Source organism: Dasypus novemcinctus, chromosome 26, assembly GCF_030445035.2.
Source record: "Dasypus novemcinctus isolate mDasNov1 chromosome 26, mDasNov1.1.hap2, whole genome shotgun sequence".
Lineage (NCBI taxonomy): Eukaryota > Metazoa > Chordata > Mammalia > Cingulata > Dasypodidae > Dasypus > Dasypus novemcinctus.
The window spans coordinates 47074921-47098789 of record NC_080698.1 but is presented as its reverse complement, the minus strand read 5'-3'; the positions used below and the strand labels follow the sequence as shown (position 1 = coordinate 47098789).

Sequence of the window (23869 nt, the reverse complement as noted above, 5' to 3'; positions counted from 1 at the left end):
TGAAAATAAAAGCCTTCCTTTCTCCTGTATTTTTTTTTTCTTTACCTATTATTGATATGGACTCATAAATATATAATTCATTACTGGCCTTAATTTGTAGATTTGGGCAGTGTTAGCCTCTTCATTCTGATTTCTTGTCCTTGTAATGCGTCCCTGTTAATTTTTTGGTCATATTCTTATTTCTGGCCTAACAGATAATAATATTGCAGACTCAGTTTGTCCCTTCCCTGCCCCTACTCTGTAATCAGCCACATCTCTGAGGAGCTTTGGTTCTTCTTTGGGGGGGGGGGTAATTGAAATATGGCCACCAGCTGTAGGCATTTAGCTACTAGGATTTAGGCATTTTCAGCAGATGGAGCAAGGGAATATATACATACAGTTGTATACATATACATATGAACTCTCTCTCTGCCTATGTGTGTGTGTGTATATATATATACACACACAAACACTTGTACTTATGCATATGCATGTAAATGTTTTTGTACATACACATTTTAGAAATCATGAGAATACACTGGTTCCTCTACTTCCAATCCATCCCTGCAGGATTCTTTACCTTTCTCTGTTCCATATTTTTAGCTGCCTTTTTTCCCCCACAATGAGAACCCAATAGCATCAGCATATTAACTAATTTTACTAGTTTGTTCAATTAGTACATGTAAAATAGTTTCAAAATTGCTTCTTTTATACCACTACCCCGCTACAAAACAAACCTATAAGAAAGAGTCCAGCTTTTTTTTTTTTTTTTTTTTAGTTTTCCTGTCTATCTAACTTCAACCCCTCCCAAATGAAGGTGTGTAGTAAATACTGTGTTCATAAATTCCTTTTTATCTCCCTTCAGTGTGGTTATGTTATTTGATTGAAATACAGTTCAGTTCATTTGTTTCACTTTGCTTCCACTTTTAGTTGTGGTAGTGGTTGTTGGGTTTACTGTAGTCTAACACTACTGCTACCTCATTTCTAACTATAAGAAAGTAATAACTTAAATGTAACACTTAAACTATTAAATGACTAAACTTTTTTTTAGTAATGGACTTGCTGCAGTCATAAAAGCATTACATCAGTAGCAGTTTTGTTTCATTTCTGGAGTGTTCATAATGGCTTGCTGAAGCTTTTTTATGGTGGCAGCTTTAAAGTTCTGGTCTGATAATTCCAACATCTGTGTCATCACAGTATTGGCATCTGTTGATTGTCTTTCCTCATTCAAGATGTGACTTACCTGGTGTATAATATAACGTTTTTATTTACTTATTTATTTTATTATATAGGCAGTCATCCTGTTTAGGTTCTGTGTGTAGATCTTGTTCTTCTGTGCACTGATTCCAATGCCAATTTAGTTTTCAGAGCCCTTGCAATGCTCTTCTGATCTGCTTCATTTATCTGCTACCTGGAAGCCATTCTGAAAATCAGGATGACATTTCACACTGTGCTTTAAGTTCTTAAACCTTTTGGCTTATTAAGTCAGGACAGTTTCACATGTGAATCAATCAGGGGTACAGTCAGTATGTATTACACAAGCTTAAATAATGCCTTTCTTGAGATTCCTTCTCTTTGAGAGCCTCTCCCCAATCACTAGTTGAGGTGTTGCCAGCCACACTAAGTGATAGGGTAAGGATGTCACCTACCACCACAGGGTGAGGTTGGAATTCTAGGTTCTTCACTAGGTCTGTACTGATTATGCATCAGCAGGGGAGGAAAGCCTGTCTTTGGCTGTTGCCACTTTCAGGTGGGGAATTGGAGTCCAGACAGCCCCTTTGTTCTCCGATGATACTGCAGGAGTTGGGGGAGCATCAGTGGTATTTAGCTGGGATAAGTCAAGTATTGTCAAAAGGTTTCTGGGCTGCCTGTTTCCCAATTCTTTGCTTAGAGAGAGCAGGCTTTTTGTGGTGGTGGTTTTTGCTTTTGCCAGGTTTCAGGCTTCTTCAGAGCCCAATCTGGCACATGTAAGAGATAAAAAGAAAACCCAGGGAGCTCACTGCCATGTAGTTCCTCATATTCTGAGGTCTTTAGCCAGTACATCTTCCTCTTTCCCCACTTTCAGAATTCTCTTATGATTGTCTGTTGTATTATATCCAGGGGTTTTACTTGTATTTAGTAAGGAAGATTAAGGAGAAGTAAGTGTACTCTGTCTTGTCTGGACCAGAAGTCCTTTTTTATATATTTTTAATTTGTTTTAGATGTATTAACAAGTAGGATTATTTCTTATTGGTGAATTGACCCATTTATCATTACATAATTTGCTTCTCTATCCTTGATAATATTCATTGTTCTGAAATCTGGTTGCTTCATATGAATTAGGCACTCAAGGTTTCGTTTTATTAATGATAAATCTCTTTCTATATTCTTACTTTTTACCTATCTATGTCTTCTTTTTAAAATGGGTTCTTTGTTGCTAGCCCCTAGTTTGATGCCACTTTTAAAAAAAAATCTGTCATTCTGTCTCACAATTGATGCTTTCAGACCATTTATATTTAATACAATTATTGATACAGTTGGCTTTACATCTAACATCTTCCTAATTGTTTTCCATTTGTTCTTTTGCTTTTTGTTCCCCTTGTGTCTGTGTGTATATTCTTTTTTGTTATTATTTTGGTTTTTTTTTTTCTTATTTGTGTATTTATCTTGCTCTCTGAACTTCTTGCATTCATGGTTTGATGTCTTTCATTATTTTTGGCAGATAATTGTATCTAGCATTTCTGTTTTATTCTTTCTGATAGTTTTCATCTCTACTGAAATGCCTTATCTTTTCATGAGTGTTGTTCACTTTTTCCATTAGATCCTTTAGCATATCAATCATGGTTATGTTTAAATTCCATGTCTGATAGTTTCAATATCTGGGTGATACCTGAGTCTGGTTTTGTTGTTGTTTGTTTGCTTTTTTGTATATCTTATAAGCTTTGGTTGAAAGCTGAACTCTGTATGTAAGAATCTAAACACTGAAGTAAAGAGTATTTGTGTGTGGAAATTGATATGTCTCCTCTTCTGCTAAGTCTTTATTATGTGGGTTAAATCAGGAGTTGAGCTTGGTTTGTGTTTTGTTTTTGTTGTAATTGCCCTCAGTTCACTACAATTGCATATTCCTTGAGAATTCACCTGTACTTAGGTTGGTGGTTGAGTTGCCAGAGGTTTTTGTTTTTGTTGTGTTTGTCTCTTTTTTAAATGTGCCTCTATCATTCACAACATAGTCTTTCCCTGAATCTGTGCCTCTGAGAGGATCTCTCTCCATGCACTCACTTTTCTCCCAGTGGTAGATTGTTGTTACTCAGAGCATGCTAGATTGGTGGTAGAAAGCAATGGAGTGTTCTCTGCTATCCTGATTTAGCCCCAGTCTTAGGCAGGATCTTTGATCCTGGGTCTCCGGGGTGGGGCTCTCTCAGTGATCCTGTCCCTTCCTCAGTAACAATATATTTAATGGTCTGGGCCCAGAATGGTTTCTAGCCTTCCTGCAGGGGTAGAGTTTTTTTTTTCTTTCTTCCTTCCCTACCTTCCCTTCCTTCCCTTCCCTCCTTCCTCCTCTAGTAGCCTCAGTGGGTATTTACTTGTGCTCTCTGTTTTGCTGACCTTCTTTCAGTGGCTTAATGTTAAGATCTGGTTGGGTGTTACGGCTTTACTGTAGTGGGGTCTGCCCCCTTTCCCAGGCTTGGGTCATGAGGGAGGTATTTTTTCCATTTTCCTGTCCTTCCTCCAGTATTTCTCATGAGCACCCAGTAAAGACCTTAAAAAACAATCTGTGAGTTGGTATGACTGTGTTTTCCAGGGTTTTTATACTCATGGTAGCCCACATTTTGCCTTTTGTAATTCATAAAAATGTTTAGCTGAAATCTTCTTACTCAGAGGTTTGTGGTCCCAGTGTTTCTCTCATGCCCTGCTCTCAGCCAGTACTCCTGAGCCATCTCTCCTTGAAGATACCTGTCTTTCCTTAGACTTTGGGCTAGCCGGTTGCCCTGTAACCTTAGCTCTGATGGATTCAAGAAGTTAAGGTTTGTAGGTTACCTAGTCTTTTCTTGTTGTTAGGGTGGGATTAACACTATTTCCAGCTTTCTGTATTCTCAATGGAATCAGAAGTCTCCCTGAAAGAGATTTAAGCCCCTAAATTGTACCCAATCCTAATATAGTTTCCTTAATGCTTTAGAAAAGAGCTTCCCAGAAGTTCTGTATCTTGTGCTCCTCTTAGTGGGTTAGCTGGAATGTAAGTGGTTCCTTTGCTTTCCTGTTATCCTATTACTCTGTAAGTTAGAAAGGAGAGAACTGCTGGCTGTTCATGCTTACAATGAGAAATATGGTTTACATTGTTTCTATTGGTTTTACAATATTAAGGAGGCAAAGGTCCTCTCACCACCTAAAAAACAAACTTTAAATTGAGATAATTGTGTTCTTAAATGATCCTCTCTAGGGCTGTAGGTTTTTACAACGTTTTTAATAGGGACTATTTCAAACATATAGAAGTACAGAGAATAGTGTAATGATTTCTTCATAATTTAAACAGTTATCAATTCATGTCTAATCTTCTTTATTTCATCTACCATCAACACCCCTTACCTCCCCATGGATTATTTTTGAACCAAATTCCAGACATCATGTCTTTTCGTATGTATTTCAGTGTCTGAGTGATTGTAGGTTTTTATTTTATACCATATATATTTTAGTTTTAATATGTTGACTTTGGAGGCAGAAAGATAGTGTTTGCAAATTCTGTGCTATTTGCATTCAAGGGTATTTGCATTATGGATCTTTCTGATGTGTATGATTGGTAACTATACCTATGGATAAAGATTCTTGAGGCAAAACCATTATTTATAGACCTTTGTCCTTGAAAAGTTGCCTCTTAAGTACATTGGTGTTTGAGCAGACAAACCCTTAAAATTGAACTCACACTAACAAATTAACTTTCATATTCCACCGGGAATGCTGTTTATACCTATATATGCATAGGAGAAAGCAAATACCTTAAATTTATCCATCGTCTACCGTCCTCTAATGTTAGCAATTTATGTAACCATAGTATAATAATCAAAATCATGAAATTAATATTGGCTGCATGTTCTTATTTTAACAGCTGCTGAAATAGTTAAAGAAATTGAAAACATGGAGAAGACTAGGATGCGTCTTGAAGCTAGTAGACTCAATGAAAGCGTATGTTGATGGTATCTGTTTTAGTATCTGTGTAGATAAGAAGGAAAGAAAACTTTAATACCCTGCTAAAACTAAAGCAAGCTATAGTTAAATCTGTTCAATGGGAAATGTATTGGAACATTTTCCACTTAATGTATTATGATTTATTTGCAGCTTATTTTTTAAGCACAAAATGTGATCATATTTAGAAGTTGTCTAGTACAAAATGCAATCCAAAGTAGAGTTTATTAATGAACTAGAGTTTATTTAGAGTTTTTTGATGAATTACAGTCCTGTGGAAAAAGCATATATGCCTTTTCTTCAGGTGGGCTTGATATTGCTCCTTTCTTTGCTGGTTGCATTTGAAGAGCTATTTACCCTCTATAACCCTTAGGACCTTCATCTGTAAAACTAATGGATTGAACTGTTTGATCTCTAAGATTCCCTTTTAGCTCTGACATTCTGCAATTCTGTCATTATACCTATGGAGAAATTAAATAATTGTAAGAATTTACGAGGATTGATTATTCTATTGAACTTATTTGAGGAACTCAGATACCTAAAATTCTTCACTATTGCCTTCCTCTAGCTTGATGGTCCAAAACTTGAGGAAAGAAATACCAAAGAAGAAAATAGTCATTGTGTCCTATGACACTGGAGGAAGTTTTTTGGGCTCTCCCAAGTAGACTTTTTTTTCTAGTCCATCGGTAATGTGTTTATAAGGAAAGCAACGCCCTTAGGGAAGTAAGTTTATAACCAGATAGTAGAAAAAAATTAAGATATCCATTGACTTTATTATTTCCTGTTTGCTGCCTGTAAGACAGGTACTGTACTTAATTGTGTAAATAGATTTCTAATTGTTTGAGTTTAAGATGAAAGAAAAAGTAGAACTAGAAATTTAACACACTAAACTGCATTTTATCTCTCTATTAGTTAACTTGTATGACCTGGAGAAACTAAGTTGAAAAGGAGAGAAGGCAAACAAGATCTGCCTTATTAATGCCTTCAGGCTTGTAGTTTCGAATATTACATATTATATTAATGAATGTGGAAAATTAAATTTTAGAAATAGGAAACTTAGTTCATCATTTTGTTAATAGTTCGTGTATTTTAATGCAATCAGTGTTGCATTTTCTACTGGTGAGGAAAAAATGTAATGGATGAAATGTATACTAATTATGAAAGCATCATATATAAGGAAACTACCCTGGAATTATTCTTCCTAATCTATATAAAATAGTTAAGAGATTATTTTCTTCTTTATTAAATAAAGAATTTGAGATTTTAAAGTATGTTTTATTTATCTCCATTTTTGTCAATTTTATTAAGTATTTTCTTGATTATTTTAGATCATGGTTTTTACAAAGGATCAAACAGAAAAGGAAATAGATGAAATTCACAGTAAATATCGTAAGTTGTATATTTTCTTTATTTTTAACAAGAACTTATATTACTCAGTTTTTCAACGTAAATAATTCTTAAAAGTAATGTTTGACATTACTGTTGGATATAAACTTTTCTTGTTAATATTACTTAAGAGACTCAATTTTGGTTGAGTATTTGCTCAGTGACCTTTTTGTAACACTGTGTGTCTGCTTTTTGATTTATGACTAACATTCTTCTTTGAGCTTATCACAAAGCACTTTACAACTATTAATTAGTTGCTCTCAGAGCATCTCTGTGAGAAGATGGGATTAAAATGGAAACATTTCTGACCCCCCATCCTGTCTTCAAGCCACTCAATGACAATACGTCTGTAAAAAATTTCAGCACTTCTATAGTTTGTCAATTTGTGCTAAAAGTAGTTTTCATTTTATTAGTTGTTACCAAGTTCTTAGCTTTATCACTCCTTTTTCCTTAAATAGTCTTTGTATGCATCTTTCCCAGGGCTAACACCTTACTGTTTCATCAGTTGATTAACTTTTATACTTTATTTGTTTTTTGCTTATTTGGTTTTCAGTTTAAATTTAAACTTAAGTACCTGGCAAACGTTAGGTGTTAATAAATGTTTGGCAACTGAGTAATTCCAGTTATGGTACATTTTAATTCTGCTGAGAGAATTTTGTTTTCTTTTTCTGTCTCTCACTTTTCTATTTTACTTTCCTTTTGAGAAGAAAGATGTAAACTTTTATCTGTCCTCCAAACTAAGATTATCAGTCATATTTCAGCTACCTTATATCTTTTCACTTGTGCAGACTTTTCTTCTCATTTCTGCTTCATCATTTTTTAAAAAAAAGAAAAGACAGGAAGGCAGACAGTCATAATTATTGAGTATAATTGTGTGTGTCAGGAGTTCCACATACATTGTTTTAGTAATCCTCTCAGCATCTCTTCCAAGTGAGTATTATTTCACAAAGGAAGAAACTGAGACCCAGTAAAAGGCAGAGCTGGAATTTAAACCTAGGTTTACAAGTTCTCAAGTCTTTTGGAGGCCGAGTGAATAACTTGTATATTTAGGAACCTTTTTAGTATGTAGGCTTTGGTTTTGATTTATAGTGCCTTTAAAAAAGAAAGAAAGAAAAGGAAAAAGCTTAATTTTATGAATGTGCCATTTTGGTAGTTTTGTGATGATATATCTTATTTTTTTTGCAATGTTTTGGACTAATCAATATAAGTTCCCCTTTTAGGAAAGAAGAGGACTAATAAAATCAGTGATTTTATTTTATTTTATTTTTTTTGTCCTACCATCAGGGATTGGACCTGGGACCTTGTATATGGTCACATCTGCTCCCGAGTTGGTTTTTTCATTTGTTTACTTGTTTATTTTCATGAGGCACTGGGAATCCCGGGACCTCCCATGTGTGAAGCAGGTGTTCCCCAAAACCAGTGATTTTCAGCTTTAGTTGTAGATTTATAGAAGGTATGTTTGATACAGAAATTGGATCATATGAGTTTATTGAGTTAACTGTGAATTTTAGATATTAGATGCTTTTGGTCTAAGTCTTCTTATTTAAGTCTGTGAATTTTCCCAATAAGAGGTGGAAATGTTATTTCACCTACCTAAAACAGATATTTTTTGGATATTTATTCTATTTATCTTGGTAAGATATAGTTTATACTCTGTCAGAAAAAAAACTCTGGTTATCTCCTGAAACTTTTCTTGATAGCCCCTGCTTAATATTATTAAATGGCTAGGCATTTTAACATAGTTTAATTTGTTGCTTTGTTCTTTCATTTGGTCAATTATTAATTCAATAAATATTGAGCATCTACTGTGTAACATGTGGTATTCTAGGTACTGGGAATACAACAATGAGACAAGGTTTCTTCTTTAATGAAACTTTTCTTCTAGCACTATAACATGATAAATAAGCAGGTAAGCAGGCAGATAATAACAGTTATAGGTGGCAAGTGCTATGAAGAAAATAACGCAGGGTAATTGAGTAGAAACTATGTAGAACATAGAAGGCAGTCAGAAAAAGGCTTTTCTTGAGGAGTTGACATTTGAGATGAGTCTTAAGTAAAAGAAAACACAGAGGCAGCCATCCGTAGAGCTAGAAGAGCATTCCAGGAAGAGAGAATGTGAAGGGCAAAGGCCATAAAGTAGAAACAAAAAAGATGCATATGGTTTAAGTATGTTGAGTGTGCAGGGAGAATGGTATAAGAAAAAGCAGGAGGCCAGATCATGTAAGACCTTCTAAGATTTAATTTTGAATTTTATTGTTTAGTGCAGTGGGAAGCCATTGAAGGACTTAAAAAAGATAAGTAACATGATTTTATCTACGTTTTAAAAGATCCTGGTATCTGTTGAGTAGAGAATAAATTATAGGTGAGCAAGAAATAGCAAGAAAATCAGTCAGGAGGCTCTTCTCTCAATAAATATTTATTATCAACAATTACTGTACCAGCAAATATAATAGGTATTGGAAATAGAGCATTAAGCAAAGCAGACTGCCTACCCACATGGAACTTACGTTTTAATGGGAATAGTCAGACAACAGCCAAATAAGTAAAGTGTGTAGTAGTCAGATCATGATAATGCTAACATAAGGCAGGGACAGAGAATGATGGAGCTGCTGTTTTAGATTCATTGGTCAGGGGTAGCCTTTGAGAAGGTAATATGATATGTGAAAAGAGAACTGAATGAAGTGAGACTATTTTAGCAAATTTCGCCCTAAATATGGCCTGTCTTAGATTGGTGGCGAGATAGGAGTAAAATGAGCAATTCAAGGCAAACTTTGATAGTAGAAACAATAGTACTTATTGATGGATTTAATGTGGTAAATGATTGAAAGAGGAATGAAGAATGATTCCTACATTTTTGGTTTAATCAATAGGGAAGATGATAGTGCCATATACTGAGATGGAAAAGACCAGGAAATGATTGTGCTTGGGAAAAGGGAGTCAACATTTCTGTTTTGTCTCAGTTTAAGTTTTCCTTTCTTTGGATATTCATGGGGAAAAATAATTAAATATGAATATATGAGTCTACCTGACTAAAAAGACGTTATTGCAATTCATTAGGTTGTAAATAGTATTTAAAGTTGTAGAACTAGCTAAAATGACCTGGAAAAAGAGTACTGCTAGGGAACAGAGCCTAAGGCTACTTCCTGGGGCCCTCTAGCATTTAGAGCCAAGTTCTCAGTTCTCTGAACCTCTTTACACTCTTAAAAATTATCAGGAGCCTTTTTTATGTGTATCATATTGCAAATTAAAACCTAGAGGACTTAACTTCTGGTCAAGGTGAAATTATTTATTCTCCAGCTTGTAACAATCAAAGCACATGGACAAAACCTGAAACAACTCTTTAAGGCGCTGGGTATCTGGCAGCAAAAGGTAAGTATCCCTGAAAAAATTAGATGAGTCCCTTAATTGCCTCAGCTTACAGCCTTGGGAGAGTTTCCAGGTTGCAGAGCAGGGAACGGAAACCCAAGCAGAACCTGGAAGGTTTTTTCCATGAAGGAGAAAGAACTGAGAGACCAGAGAAACCAAGACAGCTAGAGTTTGCAGGACAGAGTACCAGAGAGGAGAGAGCGTCACAGAGAGAACCCTAGAGATCTACAAAGAATTCCCCTCAAGTATTCATCCATAATATAAAGTATGTTCTCTGTCCACAGTGGATTTAAATTGGAAATCATAACAGAAAGCTCTGAAAAATCATAAAAATATTTGGAAACTAAACATACTTCCAAATAATTCATGGGTCAAAGAAGAAAATGAAACCAAGAAATTTCAGAAGTATCTATTAATTTATTTTAAAATAATTGCAGTAAATCCATTACATGTTCACATCAATAACCTGTTTGGATCAAAAAAATAGACAACCCACAAAACTGTGCTTCCAAAAGAATAAAATGAAAACAAAGATTTCTACTCCTAGTGTAGGTAAAATAACAGAGTCTCTATTTAATCTCCTCTATAAAAAACTAGAACACCAAATGAAATGTGTGAATGTTTTTCAGATTTTGGAAAACAGGTAGCATAGGACAGTGATTCCTGAGAAAAAGGAAACAATAAGGTGAAGAGCTCTCCAGTTCCAGCAGTTTATTGCCTGTAGGCAGTTTTTAGGCTCTTACCCTGGATGGAAGAATCTCAGAATAGCTGGGTAGTCTCACTGAGTTGAGGAAACAGAAATCAAAATTCTAGGAGGTCAAGGTGAGTTTGGAGGACAGTGTACCAGAGAGGAGGAAACTGCAGAGAGAAGAGAACTTGAAAGATTTGCGGAAGGATCCTCGTAAATCCTTGGCTGCCTAGCAATCTGCATCTGCATGAGAGGAAACAACCTGAGATCAGGGAAGAAACTGCTTGAAATGATTAGGCAGAACAATTTCTGGAGCTTATACAGAGCAAGGAATAGTTTGAGTTCCAACCAGTTGGGAGTAGAATAACCTTGTAATATAGGGGCATCAGGCAGAATCCTTATCAAGTATTGCCTTAGTAGCAGAACTAAATTACCTTTGAGTCAGATAATAGATATTTGGAGTTATGCAAAGAACGTGGTCTCTGTCAAATGTTCTTTTATTTTGTTGTTGTTTTTCCAATCCTTTTAAAATGTGAAAACCGTTCTTAGCTAGAGTGCCATGTAAAAATAGGCCATGAGTCATATTTGACCCATAGGCCTTTGTTTGCTGACCTGTGCTCTAGAATAAAGCCTGCTCTAATCTGTCCTAATAAAATTTTATTTAAAGTTGATTCCAAGGAACATGATGTGCCCCCAAACAAAAATACAATACAGTTTAAGGATAGAACAAATCTAGCCGCCAACAATGTAAAATTAACTGTATCTAGTATCTTGTTAAAAATTACCAGGAATTCAAAGAGGCAGAAAAATATGACCCATAAACATATGATCTCAGGAGTGGCAGAGATGATGAAACTAAGTGGTAGACAAAAATGTTAAAACCAGCATTTACAAATACTCTTCATATGCTCAAGAAGGAAGAAAAACTATAGCAGTTTGATGTGGCTATAAATTCCAAAAATAAATACTGTTTGTAATCTGGTCTGTACCTGGGCATGATTAAGTTATGATTAGGACTTTGATTGGGCCATGTCATTAGGCAAAGGACAGAATTGAGGGTTTTTAATGTTGGAGTTTTCATGTTGGAGTTTGATGCTGAAGCCTTAAACTGGAGCCCTGGGAAGTAAGCTTAAAGAGGAAAAATAAGCCAGCCCCAGGAAGAGAGGAACCCTGAACCTAGGAAGAAGAAAGCCCTGGGAAGAAAGGAACCTTGAACACAGAGAGAAGCAAGACCCTGAAAGGGAGGAACCCAGGAAGCCTGAACCCTCACAGACATCGGCAGCCATCTTGCTCCAACACATGAAAATAGACTTTGGTGAGGGAAGTAACTTAAGCTTTATGGCCTGGTATCTGTAAGCGCCTACCCCAAATAAATGCCCTTTATAAAAATCATCCAGTTTCTGGTATTTTGCATCAGCACCCCTTTGGCTGACTAATACAAAAAGGCACAGTCCTACTGAGATTAGAAATGGAAGATATAAAGAAAGACCCAAGTGGAATTCCTTAGATGACAAACATCTGAATTGAAAAGTACACTGGATGCGATAAAATTAGATAAAATATCTTGAACTGAATGACAGTGTACCATATCATTGCTTAGCAGTTCTTAGAAGGAAATGTATAGCATTGAATGTTTACATTAGGAAAGTAAAAGTTCTTAATTTAGTGATCTAAGCTTTCACCTTAAAAAACTAGATTAAAGAAGAGGAAATTGCAGCCAAAGTAAGCAGGAGAGGGGTAATAATAAACATAAGAGCAGAATCAATGAAATTGAAAATGGAAAATACATGAAACTGTGGAGCCAAAGTCTGATTCTTTGTAAAGACCAATAAAATTATAAAACTGATTCAGTGAGCCTGAACAGGACAATAAAAGAGAAGGCACCAGTTACCAATATCAGCAATAAAAGAAGGGAATTACTAAGGAACAGATTGACATTGAAAGAATAATAAGAGCATTTTATGAACAACTTTGTGTCAGTAAATATGAGAACATACATGAAATAGATGAATTCTTTAAAAGACATAAATTATGAAACCTCACTCAAGATGGAATAGATAAGCAAAATAGCCCTATATATTAAAGAAGTTGAATGTGCTTTCCTGAGAAGGAAACTCCATGTCCAAATGACTTCACTCATTAATTACATGAAACTCATGAAGATATAATACCAATTCTACACAAACTCTTCCAGAAAATTGAAAAGGGGGGAAATACTTTCTACCTCATTTTATGATACCAGTATTTCCATGACACCAAAACTAGACGAAGACATCATAATAAAAATTCTGACCAGTATTCCTTATGAACTTTTATGCAAAACTCCTTAACAAAATTTTAGTAATTCAGTTGAGCAGAATATACAGAGTATATCATAACCAAGTGGGATTTTCTAAGGATTGTAAAATTGGCTTAATGTTCAAAAATCACTGTAATTCACTATATTAACATACTAAAAATGTAAAAACATATTTTCAGTAGATGCAGAAAAAACATTTGACAAAAGTGAACACCCATTAATGATAAAAAACAGTGAACTAGAATTTCTTAAAGTTGATAAAGGATATCTATGATAAATCTGTAGCTAACATCATATTAATTGGTGAAATATTGAGTGCTTTTCCCCTGATTGAGAACAAGGAGAGGATGCTCATTCTCTCCACTTTTATTCAACATTTTCCTGTAGGTCATAGCCAGTGAAATTGTTGTGCCATTCGAGAGGATTCAGTGATCACACTATTGAGACCAGGACATGAGACTCCTCTAAGAAGGAAGTTTTATTAACAGTCAGCTGGGCCCAGCAGACTTATGTCCAAGGACTGAGCCCCGAGCAGCGTTTTCAGGTCCCTTTTATACAGAGGATTTGGGGGCAGGGTCAGGAGACCTTTCAGCACGAAAGGACTTTCTTTGTTGGAGTAGGTTTCAGTTTCTTGGGGCTTAGGGGCTTTTAGGCAACTAGGTAAGCTTGAATACACACACAGCCCGTATCATTCTTGAATGTACATATAGACCATATCATTACCCCCTTTGATGCGTGCTTAAATTCCTTAAGCTTTGGCATTGATATTGTTGGAGTCCTTCTGAACTGGTTGGTATGTATACAGGGCCATGAGGTGGGCGGCTGTTTGTGTTTTTACCACACTATTTATTAGGACACGTACCCTGTTTATGATGATGAGGAGGAAATAAGGGAGTATGGTGCATCCTCCTCTGAGGAAGGCAACTATCCCCACTAGAAGTTTGAAATTTTCTGCTATTGACTGCCACCCCCCAAAGAGATTACCTGGGTTCCAACCATTCCAAGTTTGCACTGGAACATGGCCAACCTTTACCATTTTGTTTATAATCTCTTTGATGACTTTTCCAGTGCTGTTAAGTTTGAGGCAGCAGTTAGAGAGATTGAATTTTCTGCAGACCCCTCCTTCGGTTGCTAAAAGAAAGTCTAGGGCAAGGTGGTTCTGGTAGATGGCATTTCTGAATTTAGTTTGTTGCTGGGCTAGCAAGGTTACAGCACAGGTGGTCTCATTAGTTATTATTTCCATCACGGCCTGCAAGCGTGTGTTCAGTTCAGCATATAGATAGGGGTTCAGTATCCCCACATGCCATCCTCTGCCCAGGTTGCTGTTCTGTAATATTGGTTTATACATTCGGGGGGCCATTCATTATCTGTCCAGGAGATAATAGCTTTTTTTTCCTTTTTATTTCCTGGTACACAGGTTGACTTAACATTTTTCCCTTCTTTAAGGAAATTAGGAAGAAGGAAGGCTCTATTGTAGTGAGCATGCATGTGCCACACTAGTTTTGGGAAAGTTCTTGGAGTGTAACCTTCTCACAAATCCAGTACAGACCATTTGGGGCATAAAGGGGCCTCTTGCAGTGGAGTTCCATACTGCAGTTAATTTGGGGAAAGTATGGTTTATGAGAATGAGGTTAGATTCTTTCCACTTTCCCCAGGGCTCTGTTTTATTGGTGGTGTGGTTTTGAAATTTTCCCGCTGTCCATGTTAGGTTTCTGACAGGTATAGAGTTTAGACATACCTCCATCTTGAGGGACTACCGGGAGGCCAGTTTCGTTATGTGGTTGGCTATAGTCATTATTCCCTAGTTTCCCAGGGCCATTGGTCTCCCATGTTAGTATCTCCAGCTACATAGCATGAGTAGACATTTAGGGTTGCTCCTATAGTTTCGGCTAAGCTTATGAAGAGGTTTTTTCCCACCTGCAGAATGGAAAAGGGCTTTTCTATCTCTTCATAGAAGAGATGGAACATAGAGTGGACTTTACTTGTGGGTGAGCGTTCCCAGTACCCAACCCAGATGTTGACTCCTGGGTCTACTCCTTTACTGTAAATGAAGAGTCCCATTTGAATTCCTACCTTGAGTTCAGTGGAGTTTTTTAGGATGGTAAGGTTTAAGAGGTTACATTGTCTGAGGGGGCAGTTGGGTGGTGTTGTTCCTTTGCTGAGGGTGGCTTTATGCCCTTTGCTGGGCACGTACCAGGCATCTCCATTTAGGTGCCAGGTTGCCCACATGACACAGGTCCAGTAAGGGCAATAGAACTGGCTTAGTGTTTGACAAGTCTGTTTGATTTCTTGGGAGTGGGTACTGTTCGGATCACACAAATACTTATCGCTGTCAGTATACTCTCGCTCCCAGCTGAGCCCTCCACAATTGCTCCATTTACCAGATTTACAGCTTGATAGGCATTGAACAGGAGGGACACTTGTTGGTTTGGGCTAGTGACTGGGGTAGAATTAAGCAGCTCTTGTATTGATTAGACACTCTTATTTCCCACTGATCGGAGACTGCTGGGGCTCTGGGGTCAAAGCAGGTTATTTGGCCAGTTCCGTTACAGACACTGTAGGAGACTCCCTGAAACTGGCAGATGGTTGTATAGCCCTTAGATGTAACGGTGTTGGTATATTAATGCATTATTGACATGGGCCCCTGTCCGTACCTGTTGGATACGTGGCCCACATTCTGAGGTGCCTACCTGGGACCAGGGGATGGTCAGGGCTAGAATTAGGGGGAGCAGGCAATGGGACATTTCTAACCGAGGTTGGACTGGACTCCTGATTTTTGGCTGTGCATAGACAAATCAGCTTCTGGGGTGTGATTGGAGCAGAGCTTGGCTTTCCATCTTTAATCTTCAGCTGTGCATGGACCAGTCAGGTTCCGGGATGTGATTGGAGCAGAGCTTGGCGTTTTGTCCTTTGGCAAGATGAGCTTGGTTGGGTTGTGGGCATCCAGAATACAGGTCCAAGTACTCTGGGGCAGCTCGTTTGACCCAGCTATGGTGTATCCATGGGGTGATTTCTGCTACTTTAAAGCAGTGGGGGTAGATAGAATGACAAGATAGGGTCCTTAACATTGAGGAGTTAGTGGGGCAGCTTTCCACTCTTTGACCCAGACTGCATTTCCCGGTTGATGCAGGTGTACAAAGCTGCTTAGGCTAATGTGGGCCCTTTCTTGGACCCAGTGATGCAAGTTTTGTAGGGATTTTCCTAAGCTGATTGTTTGCTGAGCTACTGATAATTTCCCTTTGTCTCTGAGGTTTCCTATTATCCTTCCGATTAAGGGGGGCACCTTCCAAAGAGGATATCATAAGGGGTTAGGCTGAGCTTTCAGCTTGGACTGACTCGAACTTGGAGGAGAGCACGGGAAGCACTTGGACCCATGTTAGTCCAATTTCTTGGCATATTATGGCAATATAAGTCTTCATTGTGTGGTTTACTCTTTCTTCTTTTCCTGAGCTTTGTGGGTGATAAGCGGTCTGCAGTTTCCATTGGATGCACAGTGCTTTGGGTGGCCTTGGAGACGAAGGTGGGTCCATTGTCAGAACCGACTGAAAGGGTAGCCCATAGTGAGGGATGATTTCCCTGAGTACAACTTTGGCTCCTTCCTCAGCCTTCTCAGGGGGGAAGGCTTCCACCCAGCTGGAATAGGTGCAAACGAGGACCAGCAGGTACTTGTAGCCTCAGGATCGTGGCATATCAGTGAAATCAACTACTAGATCTTCAAGAGGCGTGTTGCTGATTCATTGGATTCCTGGGGCTCCCTTGGGTCCTTGGCAAGGGTTATTTTTTGTACATCACGCACTGTTGGCATACGGCATGGGCTAAAGCAGCCAGATTTGGAATATAGAAGAATCTTTCCAATACTTCTCTAAGATGAGTTTTTCCTAAATGGGAACCTTCGTGGTAGTCTTGTACTATGGTTGTGGCTAGTGTCTGGGCTATGGTTATTCTGTGATTGGGCAGTGTCTGCCATCCACCCATTCCCTGGGTTCCGTTTTCAGAGAGGATTCATTCTTTTTTAACTGAGTGTACTGTGGTAGCTGGTCATTTAAGGGTCAAGGGACAAGACTTGGTTGTGTATATTAGAGTTTTCTGAATTGAGAGGTTGGGGAGGTCTGGAGATGAGGGCCGCAGTCAGGCTTTCGGGTGGCTGTTCCTCCCAGGCCTGCCCTTTTAGCTTTGGCATCTGCTTTCCAGTTGCCCTGAGCTACAGGACTATGACCCATTTGGTGTCCTCTGCAGTGGATTATGGCCACCTTGGCAGGCTTCCAAACTGCTTCTAGTAATTCAAGAATTTGTGTGTCATGTTTAATGTCTCTAGCCTCTGAATTGATGAGTCCTTTCTGCTTGTACAAGGCTCCATGCGCGTGCAAGGTTAGGAAGGCATGTTTGGAGTCTGTATAGAAGTTGACTTTGGCTCCAGCTGCAAGTAGTAGGGCCTGGGTGAGGGAAATGAGTTCAGCCTCTTGCGCTGAAGTGTTGTCTGGGAGACACTGGGCTTCTGCTGTGGATTCGGAGGTTACTACAGCATACCCCATTGGTCCATGGGTCATTGCCTTGGACAAAGCTACTCTCATCTGTGAAGAATTCCATGTCAGGATTAGGTAATGGCGGGTCTTGGAGGTCTGGCCTGCTGGAATATACTTCTTGCAATGTTTCAAGACAGCTGTGGGTAGGAGCTCCTGGCTCAACAGGTAGGAGAGTAGCAGGATTCAGGGTCTTCACAAGTTCCAGTTAAACGGATGTGTTTTCACATAGTAGGATTTGGTATTTGACCAGGTGACTGTTGGTGAGCCAGTGTGTTCCTTTGGCTTCTAAAATTGTGACTAGTGTGTGCAGAACGCAAACAATCATAGGTTTCCCAAGAGTTAATTTTATGGCTTGCATTGTTAGCATTGCCACAGCAGCCACAGCTTGCAAGCACGAAGGCCACCCTTGGGCTACAGTGACCAACTGTTTGGACCGGTAGGCAACAGGTCTTTTCCAGGAACCCAAGTACTATGTGAGTACTCTTACTATGATGCCCTGGCGATTATGAACTTAGAGGTAGATGGTTTACTGAGATCTGGAAGCCCAAAGCTTGGTGTGTGCTTCCATTAGGGCCTGCTTGAGAGCAGTGAAAGTATTTTTCTGTGGGCCCTCCCAGAGGAGGGGCTCATGATCTCCCCCCTTTGTAGCCTTATACAAAGGGCGTGTGAGGACTGCAAAATTAGGGATCCAAATGCGGCAAAATCCAGCCTCTCTGAGGAAGTCTCATAGCTTTCGGCGGGTGTTGGGCTCAGGGAGACTGCAGATTGCTTTTCTCTTTCAGGCCCCAATTTGCGGAGCCCCTATGCGATCCTGTAACCCAGATATTTGACCTGAGGTGGGCAGAACTGGGCTTTCCTCTTGGACACCCAATAACCCTTTCATTGTAGATGCTTTAAGAGGGCATGGCTTCCACTGGCACAGTCCTGGTAGGTGGGACTTCTGAGGATGAGATCGTCTACATATTGGAGGAAGAAACAATTATGGCTCTCTGGTTTAAAGGACTTAAGATCACTGGCCAGGGCTTGACCAAAAATAGTGGGCATATTTTTGAATCCTTGAGGGAGCAGTGTCCAGATGAGTTATTCCTTTTCACTGAAGCTCTGGTTATCCCATGTAAAGGTGAAGATCAGCTGACTTCAGGGTGCTGCTCGAATACAGAAGAAAGCATCTTTGAGGTGCAGGCATGGAAAGTAGGCTGCCAATGGGGGCATTAAGCTGAGGAAAGTGTAGGGGTTGGGAACTGCCGGGTGCAGGTTCACTACAGTTGAGTTGACTGCTCGCAGGTCCTGGACCTGGCGGTAATCCCTGTCAGCCTTTTTGACTGGGAAGAGCCGGGTATTCCATGGGGAATGGCACAGCTTCAGTATGCCTTTGTTCAGCAACTTTTGAATATGTAACCAGATTTTTTCTTGCACCTCCCGTGGAACGGAATACTGTTTTATGCTTATTGGGCTAGCAGTGGGCTTTATTTCAACAATAATTGGAGGATTGGCATGTGCCATCCCCATTGGGTTGCCTTCTGCCCATACTTTGGGCACATTTTGAAAGGGGAGCGATGCAGGCATGGATTGGCCTGCTTCGGTGAGGCAGAACAGTCTTTCTTTAGCGGAAGGATTAGCTCCACTGGAGGCTTCGGTGGTCCAAGTGTTAGTGTGGGTTGGTCTGTGGTGTTGAAGGAAATCTGAACTTGTAGTTTAGACAGCAGGTCCCAACCCAGGAGGGGACTAGATGGTCTGGGAGATACAGGAACTCGTATGTAACTTCTTTACCCACAATGTTATAGGTTCTGGCTTGGAGGAAGGGGCGCTGGATGCTTTTACCAGTTGCTTCTTTGATGGTAGCTTATTTCCTTGACAATGGTCTGACTGGCCTGGTCACCACCGAATGTTGAGCCCCAGAATCCACCATCATGTGCATGGTGTGGCCCCCAATTTGAATTTCCACCATAGGCTCCATGGGGCTGAGGGGATAGGAACGTGGTCTGGCCTAGTGCTCATCATCAGAGCCTCCTATCCCTGCAAGTCTGATAAGTTGATTTGCTGGTTTCTCCTCTAGGTTCCTGTGAGCCCTGCTGTATCTTGGCCGCTTTTCTACTTAATGTTTTGGCCATTCTTCCAGAGGCAGTGGGATCGAGAGGAATGTTGGAGCATTCCTGCTTCAGGTGCCCTTCTTCCTTGCAGTACACCCATTGGTTTTGTCCTAAAAGTGGACGGGTCCTCCTTAAGGCTTGAGTTCCTTGGTTTTTCCATCCCTTGGCATGGGGTTGTTTCTTTTGACTATTGCTGCAACAAAAAGATTGGCCTTTTTTTTTTTTTTCATTTTTCGGTCTACCTGCTCTTGGTTTCTATGTTGCAGTTGACACAGACCTTGGTGGCAACTTCCATGAGTTGAGAGATATTCCTTCTGGCGAATCCATGTAATTTCTGCAGTTTTCTTCAAATGCCGGCCTGTGCTTGTGCCACGAATGCTGTGTTGACCATTGTTTGGCTCTTGGTGGCATCTGGGTTGAAGAGTATATACATACAGAACGCCTCACAAAGTGGCTCATAGAATTGGGCAGGACTTTCTTTGGGGGTCTGCAGGACTTGTGTGGTTTTAGCCATATTCACTGTCTTCTCGCTGCCGGTTTTGAACCCTTCACCTCAGGCCCAGTGGAAAGTTTCCAGTTGGTTGAAACTGGTCACGTCATTGGTGTCCATTCGGGGGTCCTCATCTGGGAACTGTGTGCAGGCATACTGGTCACTATCCAGGGTTCCCACGGGTGGGTGTACTTTGAGCCAGGTTAGAGCTCCTTGTGTGACCCATGTCCTCTCTTTGAGGTTGAGTAAGCTTATGAGGAGTTGTTTGCAGTTGGCCCAGGTGGGTTTCTGGGTTTGTATGATGGACTGGAAGAGATCTATTATGGCCTGAGACCTCTCTGAGTATGATGGGTGTGACTTTTCCAGTAAAAAAGGTCAGTGGTAGTGAAGGGTTGGTACACGAACATTTGGTTTCCTCCTTGGACCTGGCCATTGGTATCGTAATAAATTGGAGCTCAGATCACAGGGAGGTAGCTGTAGGGTGGCCCTCCCTGCTGCACCTGTTTCCAGGGCTCCCTGTGGTCTGAGTTGGCATCTTCCAGGGACTCCTTTCTGACTGACTGTCAGCACTGGGGCCTGGGAGGACGACACTATGCTGCCGGGGGACAAGATTGGTGGAAACAATGGCTCTGGGGGTGATGAGGTTGCTCTATTTGGAGAAGGCAGCTGTGGAGGTGATGAGGCCATGTTACTTGGAGAAGGCAGCTGTGGGGGTATGAGGCTGTGCTACTTGGAGAAGGTGGCTGCAGGGGTGATGAGGCTGCGCTACTTGGAGAATGTGGCTCATCCTCACTTCTTAGCACTGGTGTGGTAAGAGTAGCCTTATAAGGTGACGGGAGGTCATCTTCATCTGGTACCTTCAGAATGGGTGGGTCAGAACTAGATTTCAAGCCCTCTTTCTCTAGACCCATCTCAGGGTGCTTGTTTGATCCGGTCCCCTGGAACAGTACTCCTGGGCTTTTGTATCAGGCAAATCCTGGCTTCTTTAGTCATATATTTCTTCAACCAGGGCGGACTTTGACTCACAGTGTCCTGCCAGGTGTCAATGTATGGGAATTGGTCAGGGTGCCCTGATTTTCTGATTATTATGTCATAGACTCTACAGATAATTTGGAGGTTGAAAGTGCGTTCTGATGGCCAGCCCACTCTGAAAGTCGGCCACTCTAATTCACAGAGGGTTCTGAATTTCCCTGGCTGGAACTTTATACCATAAACATCTCCATTGAATGCCTTGGAGAAATTCCTGAGCATGCAATCTAGTGGTGTCTTACTCTGTGTGCCTCCCATGTTCCCACCTTGTGGTGGTGCTGTGCAACTTTAAGTTCTTTTGCTTTGTCTGTCTCTAGCCGATCCTCTCACAGGGACTTAGAGCGCCTCTTAGTATGGCAGGATGGTATAAACCCCCGTCTTGGATGAAGGGCTCTTAAGAGAGTTCCTCCACAGCCTTTCACCATATGAGGGTGCTACGGAACCACAAATTGGGACTCTGCACTCACCCCACGAAGCTTCTTTGCATCTCACTTGTTCTTCTAAATTACACACACACAACCACCCTTCTTCCCCTCCTTTCTCAGACCTAGAGAAGACGGTTTCTTCCCCTCTTGGGAGTACCCAGGTCTTCCTGGGAGGTGATCAGGTTCCCCTTCTGACCTCCAGTATGAGGCTTTCCCTACACTATACCTCTGGGGGACTTACCCATCTGGAATGTGGAGCTCCTCTGCTTCATCCTCAGGGTCTCCTCTAAATCCTTTGGTGCCTCCAGTTTCTTCTGGGAGGGCTCTGGTGGAGTCCACAACCTCTCTCTGGACTAAAGAGGTCCAAAGGCACCCTGGGCCGGAGTTCGCCTGGCCTCTCCCAGCCTCTTCGGAAGCGTCCGAGAAGGGCAACTAAACATTGCTATCTCTGGCCTTCGTAGTGATTCTGGACGAGCCCCCAGTAATGTGGCAGTTGAGAGGATTCGGTGATCACAGTATTGAAGACCAGGACACGAGACTCCTCTGAGAAGGAAGTTTTATTAACAGTCAGCTGGGCCCAGCGGACCTATGTCCAAAGACAGCCTGAGCAGGGTTTTTAGGTCCCTTTTATATAGAGGATTTGGGGCCAGGGTCAGGAAGCATTTCGGCACAAAAGGACTTTCTTTGTTGGATTAGGTTTCAGTTTCTTGGGGCCTAGGGGCTTTTAGGCAACTAGGTAAGCTTGAATACACACACAGCCCATGTCAAAATAAATCAAGAAAGGAATAAACAATATACAGATTTGAAAGAAAGAAATAAAATTATTTTTATCCACTGACCACATGATCATCTATATAGAAAATCCTGAGGAAGAAGTGAGCCTAGCAGGTTTGCAAAATACCAAATAAATATACAAGAATCAGTTGTATTTCTGTATACTACCAACAAATAATTGGAAATTGAAATAAGAACAATACTATGTACAATAGCATTAAATATATGAAATTCTTAGGGACAAGTTTAATAGAAAATGTGCAAGACTTGAACCCTGAATGCTACAAAACATCACTGAAAGAAATCAGAGAATACTAAAGAAATAGGGAGTTATAGTGTTTTTAGATGGGAAGACTCATTATTGTTAAGATGTCAGTTCTCTCTAAATTGATCTCTTAATTCATCACAGTCTCACCAGACTTTTGACAAGGTGATGCTAAAATTATGTGAAAATGCAAAGGATGTTCAAGCTGATACTAAAATTTATATGGAAATCAGAGGAACGCAGACAACCAAAACAGTTTTGAATAGAAAAACAAAGTTGGAGGACTTACTAAACCTGACTTCAAGACTTACTACAAAGTCACAGTAATCGGGTCAGTGTAGTATGTGCCAGGGGTCAGGGGTGGAGGTAGGAAAACCTTGTCTTTTACCTCATCCCATTCCTGGATACTAACCTGAGGATCATAGAATATAGTGTAAGAGTTAAAACTATAAAACAGAGAAGGAAATCTTGTGACTTTGGATAAACTAGCTCATAAGTACCAAGAACCATAAAAGAAAAATGTGATAAATTTTTTTAAAATCTAAAACTTCTGCTTTTCAGATGACACTGTTATGAAAATTAAAAGACTAACTACAGAGTGGGAGAAAATATTTGTAAAATTTGCAGTTGACCAAGTACTAATATTTATTGTAAAGAACCCTACAACGCAATAAGAAACCTGTGCCTTGTTAAAAATAAAAAAAATGGACACAAGATTTGAACAGACTTCTCACCAAAGAAAATATTTAAATGCTAAGTAACTATATGAAAAGATAGCCAATTTCATTAGTGTTTCAGGAAATGCAGATTAAAATGACAATGAAATACCACTACATAGTTATTAGAATGGCAAAAAATAAATAAGTAAAAGATAGTACAAAGTGCAGGTCAGGATGTGGGACAAGTGAAATTATCATAAAGTACTGGTGAAAATGGAAAAAGTTTAGCAGTTTGTTATGAAGTCAAACACATATCTACCATACAACCCAGTCGTTCTACTTGTAGCTATTTGCACAAGAGAAATGAAAAGTATGTATGTCTATATGGAGACTTGTAGACAGATGTTATGCAGTTCATTCATATTATCCCAAACTGAAAACAGTCCAAATACCCATAAACACATTGTGATTTAGCCATACAATGGAATGTACTCAGCAATAAAAAACAATGAACTCCTGATACATGAAACAACATAGATGAGTGTCAGAAGCATCATGCTAAGAGAAAGAAACTCTAGACTAAAAAGGCAGCCTACTATATGATTCCAGTTATTTGAAGTTCTAGAGAAGGCAAAAACATAGTGACAGAGCAGATTGGTACTGCTAGGGACTTTGAGTAAAACAAGGGGACTGACTGCAAGGGGAAATGAAGGAACTCTTTTGGGTGATTTAAATCTTT

General features: G+C 39.8%; 1 protein-coding gene across 5 annotated transcripts in view; it reads left to right on the top strand.

The window, feature by feature from the left end:
* The window catches only part of RAD18 (RAD18 E3 ubiquitin protein ligase), a 157801-nt gene that overhangs the window by 46864 nt on the left and 87068 nt on the right, over positions 1–23869 (top strand). For 4 of the 5 annotated variants that reach the window (XM_004460993.4, XM_004460992.4, XM_012526145.4 and 1 more), the window contains 2 exons: positions 5060–5136; positions 6465–6525. The exons of the other annotated variant lie outside the window; for it this stretch is intronic. In XM_004460993.4, the coding sequence (XP_004461050.1) occupies positions 5060–5136; positions 6465–6525 (138 nt within the window). The remainder of the gene's footprint in view (positions 1–5059; positions 5137–6464; positions 6526–23869) is intronic. 5 annotated transcript variants of the gene reach the window in all.